This window comes from Alosa alosa, chromosome 20, assembly GCF_017589495.1.
Source record: "Alosa alosa isolate M-15738 ecotype Scorff River chromosome 20, AALO_Geno_1.1, whole genome shotgun sequence".
NCBI lineage: Eukaryota > Metazoa > Chordata > Actinopteri > Clupeiformes > Clupeidae > Alosa > Alosa alosa.
Window position 1 is genome coordinate 12,581,604 of NC_063208.1, and position 12,226 is coordinate 12,593,829.

Sequence of the window (12,226 nt, forward strand, 5' to 3'; positions counted from 1 at the left end):
AAAGGAACCTGGGTCCACTGAATATCCAGGCCATTTTTGGCCCATCCAGGCTGACATTCAGTCCAAATACACCATGAACATGGTTCAGCGTTTGCCATCCAACCTGAACTCATGGTGTATTTTTGACACAGAGACGCAGGCAAAGTCAACTCCAGAGCTCCCGTTACTGTTCTGAAAACAGGCAATGTTCTCAGCAACCAACAATGTCTTTGCTTCTATTATTAGGCTTTGATTTGGCCATTCATGCATTAAAGCATTCTAAACATTATTGAACCAGAGCAGAACATTGAGTTCCGTTCGCAGAGAGCGGGGCATGTTCCAGATTAAAATGTTAAAACCAAGAATGTCCACAAATTCTACATGTCTAGAATTTGTGTGAGCCTTTTTTTTACAGCATACAGTTTTCCTAATAAGGAAATATTGTGTTGCTTTGGACCAATAAGGTTGGGAGATTCCTGGATATTAACCAGGAGCTGCAGTGTGGGGGTGCAGGGTTTGTGGGGGTGGGGTGCAGGTCGGGGAGCGTGCCCTTCTGGTGCAACATCGCCGTGGATACCTCTGCTTGCGGCCAGCGTGAATCCGGAAGAGACCCCGCTTTTTAGAAACGAGCTGACTGAGGAGACACACAAGGCAGAGGAACAGGTGAAAGGAGGGAGAGAGCGAGGGAGTGGAGGAGAGGGGAGAGGAAAGAGAGGGTGAGAGAACAGGAGTGGAGGAGAGAGGAGAGGAAAGAGAGGGAGAGAGCAGAGGAGGGGAGGAGAGAGGAGAGGAAAGAGAGGGTGAGAGAACAGGAGTGGAGGAGAGAGGAGAGGAGGGGAGGAGAGAGGAGAGGAAAGAGAGGGTGAGAGAACAGGAGTGGAGGAGAGAGGAGAGGAAAGAGAGGGTGAGAGAACAGGAGTGGAGGAGAGAGGAGAGGAAAGAGAGGGTGAGAGAACAGGAGTGGAGGAGAGAGGAGAGGAAAGAGAGGGAGAGCAGAGGAGGGAGGAGAGAGGAGAGGAAAGAGAGGGTGAGAGAACAGGAGTGGAGGAGAGAGGAGAGGAAAGAGAGGGTGAGAGAACAGGAGTGGAGGAGAGAGGAGAGGAAAGAGAGGGAGAGAGCAGAGGAGTGGAGGAGAGAGGAGAGGAAAGAGAGGGTGAGAGAACAGGAGTGGAGGAGAGAGGAGAGGAAAGAGAGGGCGAGAGAACAGGAGTGGAGGAGAGAGGAGAGGAAAGAGAGGGTGAGAGAACAGGAGTGGAGGAGAGAGGAGAGGAAAGAGGGAGAGAGCAGAGGAATGGAGGAGAGAGGAGAGGAAAGAGAGGGTGAGAGAACAGGAGTGGAGGAGAGAGGAGAGGAAAGAGAGGGAGAGAGCAGAGGAGTGGAGGAGAGAGGAGAGGAAGAGGTGAGAGAACAGGAGTGGAGGAGAGAGGAGAGGAGAGGGTGAGAACAGGAGGAGGAGAGAGGAGAGGAAAGAGAGGGAGAGAGAGAGGAGGAGGAGAGAGGAGGAAAGAGGGAGAGAGCAGAGGAATGGAGGAGAGAGGAGAGGAAAGAGGGAGAGAGAGAGGAGGAGGAGAGGAGAGGAAAGAGAGGGTGAGAGAACAGGAGTGGAGGAGAGAGGAGAGGAAAGAGAGGGTGAGAGAACAGGAGTGGGGAGAGAGGAGAGGAAAGAGAGGGTGAGAGAACAGGAGTGGAGGAGAGAGGAGAAAGAGAGGGAGAGAGCAGAGGAGTGGAGGAGAGAGGAGAGGAAAGAGGGAGAGAGCAGAGGAATGGAGGAGAGAGGAGAGGAAAGAGGGAGAGAGCAGAGGAATGGAGGAGAGAGGAGAGGAAAGAGAGGGTGAGAGAACAGGAGTGGAGGAGAGAGGAGAGGAAAGAGAGGGAGAGAGCAGAGGAGGGGAGGAGAGAGGAGAGGAGAGAGGGAGAGAGAGAACAGGAGGGAGGAGAGAGGAGGAGAAAGAGAGAGAAAGAGGGAGAAGGAAAAGAGGAGAAACGAAAGTGGAAGGAAAGGAAAAGAGAAAGCAGAGAGTGGAGGACAGAAGAGAAGGTGAAGTCTAGAGAGCGTGTGTTCAGCCTGATGGAGTTCAAACTCAATCAAAGTGTTGCTTGAAATTCTACTCTTGATCTTAACAACTGATCGAGGACAGATGCCATTTTACTCCTTGAGTAGCAATGTAACAGTTAGCAAGAATAGCCGTGGTAACTGAGTCCTGATCAGTTGTTAGGAAGAGGAGATTAAAACAGATACAGTACAGAGTGAAAAGATGGGAAATGCAGAGGTGCGGAAACAGGGAAGGTGTGTCTCGTAAGAGGCAAGCAGGTGGACAGTGAGCATGCTCAGACCCCACCGCGCATGAATCCATGAGACATGTGTCTGTGATCAGATGAATCCATGAGACATGTGTCTGTGATCAGATGATTCTCCTCCTAAGTTAGGATGTCACATGCCCACAAGTAGTCTATCACCCTATTCAATACCAACATCAGCGCATACTATAGATCTGGGCTTCTGTCTTGTGAGTAAAAACGACGTGCAAGGGAACACCATGTCAGGAGAATTTGAACGAAAACACACGTCAACCATGAACGCCAGCAACCTGCCACAGAGCACCAACACACCTGCACGTGACTTCAGTCTTCCTGAATGTGGGAAGATGTTATGGATGGATGGATGGTTGGAGATATAGATGGAGACATACAAGTTGGGAGAAATGGAGAGACAAAGAGAGATGGAAGAGAAGGCATGGGATAAGTGATGCATGAAGGTGACAAGACAAACAGAAATGGTTGACAAGCAGAAACAGACAGAAAGGCCCACACACAGAGACACTTTTCTCCCGTTCAATATTTTAATCTCTATTTTGCTTTCTCTCTCTCACTCTCACTCTCACTCTCACTCTCTCTCTCTCTCTCTCTCTCTCTCTCTCTCACACAAACACACACACTCACACACACACACAAACATGAGTGAACACAATCACATTCACAATCACCCACATATAGATATTAAGAGCAGTGTTAGTCAAAAAGGGTTATATAATGAGCCACTGCACACAAACACACACCCAGAAGCCAAGTCTGCTGTGCCACTGGAGAATAGGTTCCCTAACTGTTTTTTCACACACAATTGATGAGGGTTTGTTCCTGTAGCCAGTTCCTCCATGTAAACGTAATGTGATGGATGTAAAAACAATATTGCCATGTTTATAAATCTGCTTTCATATGCAATGTGCCGCAAACACAAACAGCTGATCAGGCAACTCAGGGGCTACTCCTCATTAAGACAAAATCCTCAAGACCCCCATGTGTGTGTGTGTGTGTGTGTGTGTGTGTGTGTGTGTGTGTGTGTGTGTGTGTGTGTGTGTGTGTGTGTGTGTGTATGTGTGTGTATGTGTGTGTGTGTGTCTATTTGTGTACATGTCTATGCAAGTATACAATGTTTGAGCATAATATAATTAATTTAGTTTGTCTTTGTTTGTACAGGTTGTATATAGTGCTAACTTATGGGGCCCTATCATGACATTCTAAAATGCATCGTCACTCGTCAAAAGTCTATTCAAATTTAGTAGGATGTCCAGTTCACATTGGAAGGGGTTTAGATCATCAAAAGTGGAAGGCGCGTATGAAGCAACAAGGTGTTCCTTTAGGTTTTTAATCAGTCATATGGGTGTGTTTGGGGAGTAACATAATTTTAAACCAATGAGAATGACATCTGTCATTCCTTTAACAGCGCAAAAGCGATATGTCATCAAATGCATCGGTATTTTGGCATTCAACGGCGCATTTGAAGGAGGCTGCTTGCGAGACCGTATGGAATAGTCATTCTTAAACCATGATTTTCTAAAACCTAGCATAGCCTTCGCGCATTGTGTGTGTGTGTCCGTTGTTGTACAGATGAATGTGTGAGTGTTTGTGACTATGTGTGAGCGTGAGTGTACGTATTGTGTGAGTGTGCGTGACTACAACACTAGTGTGTGTGTGTGTGTGTGTGTGTGTGTCCGTGGTTGTACAGATAAATGTGTGTGTGTGTGTTTGTGTCCGTGTCTGTAGAGATGAATGTGTGTGCATCTGTGTGTGTTTGTGTGTGAGTGTGTGTGTGTGGTTGTACAGATCAGATGAATGTGTGTGTGTGTGTGTGTGTGTGTGTGTGTGTGTGTGTGTTGGTGTCAGGGGCTCCTGTACAGGAGAGCTGGAGTGCGGTAGCAGCAGTGGGGTGCGTACCTGTCCCCCGACAGATAGGGGGAGCTGTAGGGCCGGAGGCCGGACAGCAGTGTGTTGTACGAGGCGGGCAGAACCTTCTTGGTGCTACGCTGCTGCCTCTGAAGGTGACTGAACAGGAGCGTCAGCTCCCTGAGCCACAAACAAACAATAACAAACAACCCACACAAACAAAATAAAGGCAAAAGATAAATAATGACAAAAATCAAGAAAAAATTAATTAGGTCAAAACAAGTACAACAGTGTGATTTTGAAAAGTTGGGGATGTATCTCAGTATTTTGAGGTTTTGAGTCAAGTAATTTAATTTGTCTCACATTGTCTCATATTGGTCAAATGTCAGCAGTTGACCAATTACCACTGATCAGAAGTGTCCTGTTTGAAGTATTTTATCAGTTCTGCTTTTTTGACAGTATACATCCCCACCTTTACAAAATAAATCATAATTAGTCAAATGAAAGGTTCAAACTTTGCAAAAAAGAGGAACATTGATTAAACTAAAAAATCAAATAGGCTGAATAATTACATGTTCATGAACTGAGGTGTGTGTGTGTGTGTGTGTGTGTGTGTGTGTGTGTGTGTGTCCATGAGTGTACTTTTGTGTGTGTCCATGAATGTGTGCATCTGGACTGTGTGAAAAAATATATAAAAGCCTCCTAAAATCCAGAAATTCTGAAGTAATAGGTTAGATATACTGTACAACACACCACGATGCAAAGTGTTAACACTTTCTATTGACGATATGTCAGGAAAACATCGGCATTTGCTTAGATCACGATTCTCAGTCCTAATCAGTCACTTCTAACAACATACTTCTAGTATCTTTCTCCCCTCAGTAGACATGAATGGATGGGGGAAGCAATGACTGGGGCAGGGGGCACATAGCAGAAGGGATCAGTCCAGCGATGGAGCTCACCAGCTGGGCTACGTACCTGAATGAGGGCAGCATGCTGTCATAGAAGTACCAGGTGGCTGTGAGGTAAGAACGCTGGGCATCTGTTGAGTAGAGACGCCATGCAGCCTGGAAGGAAGAGGGAAAGTGGCACACACACACACATACACATAAACACACACTTACGTACATACACAACTGCAATCAAACCTACTTGTTAGGGAAGAAAATATTTTATTGTGTCTTTGATGCCTTGTGCTAAAATAGGAACTCATAAAGGCTCTACAGAAGAGCGTATTAGGCTATTGATTGAATTGACATTGTTGTTTATTATTGCTATTCTCCTCATTGTAGTCTGACCAACATTTTAATTGGTTCCCTGTTAAATAATTTAAGTATTATATTGTTTTGTATTTTGTATATTGCTTATCCATAACACAAAAGCGTATCCATAACCATAACCATCAATAGGGTTCTGGACCCTGCCTAAACATACTGCATTAGTATTTTGAAGAGGTTCATTAGGCTTACTGTATTACTATTTCTTACTGTTTCTCTGTACAAGCCAATAAGGTAAGGTAAGGTACACAATTTTACCTTATTGGCTTGTACAGAGAAACAGTAAGAAATACTACATTAGTATTTTGCATCAGAGTTACCTGTATGAGGTTAGCTGCAGGTGTGCGTCTCTTCTCAAAGTGCTTCTGTCTGTGCTGTTCCTGCACCTTCAGGGCAAACCCTGACCCCAGGATCCCCTACGGTGAACCACCACAGCACAATGAGCTGAACTGTGATTGGTGATGAGGGGAAACTGACAGAGACGAAGGCCAATGGGAAGCAGACTTACAGCAGGCAGAGCGAAGAAGGACACTCCGAGGAGAGCGAAACCAGCGGCGAGCAGGCGTCCCTGCCATGTGCGAGGGGTCTTATCACCGTACCCGATGGTGGTGAGGGTGATCTGTAGGAGCACACAGATAACAGCACAACATTTAAAGCTGCAGTTGGCAAGATTTTTTTGATCATATTCACTGAAACCGACACTATGCTCCGACAGAACAACATAAATAAGCCGGTTTTAGAAAAAAAAACCTGCACTTCTACCTCCACCTAGAGCCTATTATTTGTTTTGCAAAAATCCACAGCTCCCGGTTCTTCTGGTCCAATCAGAGCAGGGCTGTGTGAGATCTGACTATCAATCACAGTCTGGTGCAGTCTGGTGCGCACTGACGAGCACAAACTCGATGAGAGGGTGCTCAGTGGTAGTGGGGGAGGGGCATGAGAGTTGTAAACATTCAATATTTTTACAGACTTGCCAACTGCAGCTTTAATTTAACTGAAAACAGATGACATGTTTGTAAAATAAGGCATTCATTCTACTGAGTTACACTAAGTTTAGGTTTTTACTAAATGTGGCATGACCTTGTTTCATCATTAATGTAAAATGTCACATTTAGGTTTTGTGTCACACAACAGAATGAATTCAGTGCTACAAAGAAGGTTATAAGTTCATATCTACAGCACAGAAAATGTTGAGAACCACAACACATGTTGAAAAACACAGTGGGTTTTTTGCAACACGGAGGACTTTCCAAGTTCCTTGTGGGGGCATGCTGTGGGTCTTCGTCATGTCTCATTTAATGTGATGCTAACCAGCGGTTTTATGGGGTGAAGCCTTGGGGAAAGTTTTTCTGCTACTGCTACTGACCGTTCCCCACCAGAGGGAGTCTGCATAGGTGGAGAAATCACTGTTGATGTCCTTCTCTGCCAAGTAGACCAGGAAGGAGGCAAAGATCAGCACCAGGAAACCGATGTACCAGGCAGTGATCAGCTCCTGAGGAGAGAGAGCACGAGAGAGAGGGGGAGACAGAGAGAGAGAGATAGAGAGAGAGACAGAGAGAGATAGAGAGAGAGAGAGCAAATGAGAGAGAGGGAGACAGAGAGAGATAGAGAGAGAGAGAGAGAGCACAAGAGAGAGAGGGAGACAGAGAGAGAGGGGGAGACACAGAGAGAGAGAGAGAGAGAAAGAGAGAGAGATGGAAAGACAGACAGGAAGAGAGCGAGGTAGAGGGATATAGTGGATCAGGCTCTGGTCCACAGCTGAGGGTTTGGCAGTGATGAGGCTGTACAGTATATAATTAAACTGGACAGTGGTGACCCTGTGGTGTCCCCCTTCTCAGTGGCGTTCTGATGAGTGTCATGAGTCATGATGACACACATTTGTATGAGTGCACCTCAGAGACTCGGACAAGATGAAGGACACACAGACTCCACTCACTACTGGAATCTCTAAGAGAGACAGATTAGGCTGGAACACAACTGAGTAAAATCTACTCAATCACTCCAGTGGAGAGAACCATGCAAGTATGCATGTGACTATGTGGATGCGTGTGTGTGTGTGTGTGTGTGTGTGTGTGTGTGTGTGTGTGTGTGTGTGTGCTGTATATCAACTGCTGTGTGTTTGTGTGGTGTGTGTGTGTGTGTGTATGTGTGTGTGTGTGTGTGTGTGTGTGTGTGTGTGTGTGTGCTGTATATCAACTGCTGTGTGTTTGTGTGGTGTGTGTGTGTGTGTGTCTGTGTGTGTGTGTGTGTGTGTGTGTGTGTGTGTGTGTGTGTGTGTGTATGTGTGTGTGTGTGTGTGTGTGTGTGTTTGTGTGTGTGTGTGTGTGTGTGTGTGCGAGGATGTGTGTGTGTGTGTGTGTGTGCGAGGATGTGTGTGTATGTGTGTGTGTGTGTGTGTGTGTGTGTGTGTGTGTGCTGTATATCAACTGCTGTGTGTTTGTGTGTGTGTGTGTGTGTGTGTGTGTGTGTGTGTGTGTGTGTGTGTGTGTGTGTGCGAGGATGTGTGTGTGTGTGTGTGTGTGTGTGTGTGTGTGTGTGTGTGCGAGGATGTGTGTGTGCACCTTGCTGTGTGCGTAGACGACAGAGCCCAGTAGTTTCCAGGTGCCTCCCCGGCGGTCCATGCGCACCATGCGGAGGATCTGCAGGAAGCGCATGCTCCTCAGCGCCGACGTGGCGAAGATGTTGCCCTGCGTGCCCGCCGCAATCACCGCCACCGACGCCACAAACACGATGAAGTCTGAGCAGACAGCACGCATTATGTACTACATACACAACACACAAAGTACTACACACACAACACACAAAGTACATACTACACACGCACAGCACACATTACATACAGTTCCATACTAGCAGGGTACTATTCGCACTAAACACATTCCCACATGAGTCTTAATATGCTCTTACAGATAAAGGTTATATTAGAAAGAGGCACACATATACATATACATAAGTTTATGATACACTCATTACTATAGCTAAGAAACACATTATACATTGTGAATTCCACACTGAGCACATTTCTACATACAGACAGAGCATTTACTAAGTACAAAAAAGGTGCTGTTACAGGGTGAGTGAGTAGGGCAGAGAGAGACAGAGGCTGAGAGAGAGACAGAGAGAGTGGAAATAAGTCAGTTGGCCCAAATATACATCATCACAACAAAGCCTAAACAGTGGAGGAGGAAATGGGGAAATTATGGGCTGCCTCCAGACTTACAGTCACACCTCACACCTACACTCCGTCTCATTTTAGTTCTTGAAAACACACACACACGTACGCACGCACACACACACACACACACACACACACACACACACACACACACACACAGACAGACAGACACTTACCTATGACACAGAAGGGCTTCCTGGCAAACCTTAGCCTGCCCTGCCACCCTCGATAGCGACAGCAGCATCCCGCCGCCCACACCCTGACGAAGTACTCCAGCCCAAACACCACGATCATCACAAACTCCTGCAGGGTCACACACGCACACACGCAGGGCTTGCATTACCATCTCAGCGCCATGGCCATGTTTAGCTACACATGGGGGGACAAGGGTGTGTGGAGCTAGTATGGGGAAGACACTTTGATTCCACAGGCTAAACACAGAAACATTCTATCTGAGAATGTATGGGACTTCAAATAATTCTCAAATTATTTCATTTATGGCACTTTTTTTAGAGATAAGCTTAAGAATCAAAAAAGAGAGACCAAATTTCATCTTCCACAAGAGCTAAAACCAAAAGATCCTCTAACACACCATAAAACTCCCAGTACAACAACACAGTCACAACATAAGCTTAACAGACTTGAAGAGACAGAGAACAAAAATAACAGGATGTATGGGACTTGTGAGAAACAACGCTGTACTGAAGATGATGCATTACAAGAGCATTGTTCCATTTGTAGTAACCGATGTCTAATGCAACGAGTCTGCAAAAACGTACAGTCACCTTTGAAACTTGCTTACTCAGACCCTCTTATATGAACTCCCCCTCGGATGTGGTCTCCACAATGCATCCAATGGCTAACCAGTGTCTGTAACGGGAGTTACAGAGTAATTCAAATTGCTCTCAGTGTGCTGATGTTTATGACTACTTTTACTTGACCCAGATCAGATAAGGCTGGTATGTCAGTGCACTGGGACCTACTGGTGTAGGTGCACAGAGAACTCATCTCTCTCTGGTGTTCAGGCCATTTGCAGTAGTGGCATCCATACTGTGGAGCAGTCTCCCACAGGATATTAGAAATGCCTGGATGTCTGGAGTTTTAAATCACAGTTAAAAACATACTTTTATTGCCATGCTTTTACACCAAAATAGACCCACCCCCACCCCCCATTATTCTATTCTGCTGTGTCATTGTAATTATTTGTGTGTAAAGCATTTTGTGCTATACTTCATAAGTACGCTATAAATAAATGTATTATTATTATCATTATTAGAATGATTGAGCTTGCAGGTGGGATTCATACACTCAGGTTTTTGTCATAAGGGGCCAGTGTTACCAATTCCCAGGACCAAAAGATATTTACAAAGATCTGAGGAAAACTCAGATCTTCAAGGAAACCATTTCCGCAAAATAATACTACAATTATCAAATTACTTACCCGTAAATTCCCAAGTATTAGCCGCGGTTTATACACGGGGGCAGTTAATATGGTACAGGGCTCTACAGTGCGCCCATTTCACTCGCACATGCGAGTAAAAATGATGGCGTGCGAGTGCAAAAAAATATTTAGGCGCACTGGTGCAAATGACTTCTAACCATGTCAATGTTTGTCTACAAAATACACCGCAACATCGAGAAACATTACTGATGCAAACCATAGAATCACGTCGCGAATGCAGCATAAAAACTACACCTCCCATCAACGTTAGCAGTTTCGCGTTGTGACTCGCTAGTAGTCGCTTCTATCAAATCCAAGAGCGTGCAGAAAAAGCGGAAAGTTAGACTAGCCAGCCAAGATGCAAAGATTGAAGAAATTAGTTGTTCTATCCACCGAAGTCATCGGATATAGGAGGAACAGGATGAGATTCTGAGAATGCAGTGAGAGAAGGAAAGGTAACCTAACATGCCTTTTAGCCCAGTTGACGTATTGGCTGCAATATGCAAAATATAGCTGTAGCGAACAGGCACAAAAGTAGCCTCCCATAATACTCCTATTTTATTCAAAGGTAGAACGCTTCTGACAACTCCAGGCTTCCACGCATGCTTGTTTGTTTACACCGAATACAAGCTGAAGTGCAAAACGAAAGTAGGTCTAACGTTTGCCTACTGCCCCCATCAATGCAGATATTTCAAATAAAAAATAAAAGTATTATATATATCCTTGATTAGCCTATGTTGGGTTTTGTGGAAGAGAAAATTGACTGTTTTAGTAGTAGTATTAGGCAGTATGCAGTCAGATAGGTCACCATGGGCATATTTGGATTAGCTACAGATGGATTCACAAATAAATAAATTAGCCTACATTTGGCAGGATACTTGATATACAGGCTAAATGCAAATATGGCAATGTATTATATTATTTTACATTAACAAAATGTAGGAAAATGGAACAGACTGAAAATAAAATAGGTACTGATCTTTAAAATCCTGTGTCCTGTAGCCTAAATGTTGTCAGTCATTCTTAATATTCAAGAATTGGTGCACTGGCATGTTTAACTGTTAGCTGCAGTGTAATGTTAGATTATGTGTAAGTTAAGTACAGAACTGACTGTGCGCCCAAATTTTTGTCTGTGCTCCTAAATTTTTTAACTTGGGCGCACAAGTGCTCCTGGAAAAAAATGTTAGTGTAGAGCCCTGTGGTATTAATATGTTTTTTTTTAACTAAAAATAATAGCACACTGCATAACATAAAATATCTACTTTTATAAGTGGATATTCACAGTTCACAAGTTTCTGCGAATGAAAAAAAGTGTACTTTCTAAAAACAAACATAAATCTGTCTGCTGAGGCTAATAGGATCCAGATTGTTGAAGAGAGCATCCAAAAGGCACTTATGTCTTGGCCATGGCTGTGACATGTGACGTTTTTATCCCCAAAGGCCACTAGTAGGCCAGAGTGTAATAAAAAAAAACATACAACAGGAATGCACCCTTCATTATAAATCCAGCTCGATAAATAAATCAGAGGGCTTAACGTGTCTAAAAGGGTTTCTGGGGAAAAAAAGAAATTGTGAAATAATAGAGTTCCACTTAAAGGGTAACTTGGCAACTATTTTAACGTAATAAACCCGTTTAGAAATCATTTGGATGGTTAATTGACCTGTTCCGGTGAAAATGGTGACTTTTCCCGCTGCACCTAGCGTCCCCAGGCGGAAAACCAACCTTGCAACATTGCGACTACCGTCCCGGAAAGAGAAGTGAGAAACAAGAAACTCGTTTTAAATCGTGTTTCTTACCTTGTAACATCCACATTGTCTGCCAAACTTATGCTAACCGTTTTGCTAGCTTGTAAACAAATCCATGTGCTTTATCGTTACCTTTTTCCACAGTTTGAAATAGCATAATGCACAATTTCTCCAGCAGAGGCGGAAATCCTGCCAAGTTTCCCTTTAAGATAAACATCACACGTCACAATGAGCTAGTCCATTACTTAAGGAACAGTTGGTTCAACTCTGTGTAGTTAAGCACCTTTGAGTCCACTCATCAACTGCCTTTGAGGAAGTGGAAATGGCTTCTCAGCATAGGTTCAGTTACAAATCAATTACTGTTAGGTTAAAAAATGATGATGGTGTAAGACAGGTAATGCTGCAGTGCACTCCCCATCCCGTGAACCTGGTGTTTACCTGTGGTGC

General features: G+C 44.5%; 1 protein-coding gene across 2 annotated transcripts in view; it reads right to left on the bottom strand.

Annotated features, from left to right (window-relative positions):
* LOC125285415 (potassium voltage-gated channel subfamily KQT member 4) overlaps positions 1 to 12,226 on the bottom strand; it is a 72,496-nt gene that overhangs the window by 20,196 nt on the left and 40,074 nt on the right. Inside the window, exons 3-11 of one of the 2 annotated variants that reach the window (XM_048229851.1) lie at positions 8,769 to 8,895; positions 7,979 to 8,154; positions 6,784 to 6,909; positions 5,926 to 6,036; positions 5,738 to 5,833; positions 5,119 to 5,207; positions 4,192 to 4,320; positions 2,590 to 2,610; positions 557 to 613 (exon numbers count right to left, since the gene is read on the bottom strand). In XM_048229851.1, the coding sequence (XP_048085808.1) occupies positions 557 to 613; positions 2,590 to 2,610; positions 4,192 to 4,320; positions 5,119 to 5,207; positions 5,738 to 5,833; positions 5,926 to 6,036; positions 6,784 to 6,909; positions 7,979 to 8,154; positions 8,769 to 8,895 (932 nt within the window). The remainder of the gene's footprint in view (positions 1 to 556; positions 614 to 2,589; positions 2,611 to 4,191; positions 4,321 to 5,118; positions 5,208 to 5,737; positions 5,834 to 5,925; positions 6,037 to 6,783; positions 6,910 to 7,978; positions 8,155 to 8,768; positions 8,896 to 12,226) is intronic. The other variant, XM_048229850.1, reaches the window with a different exon arrangement.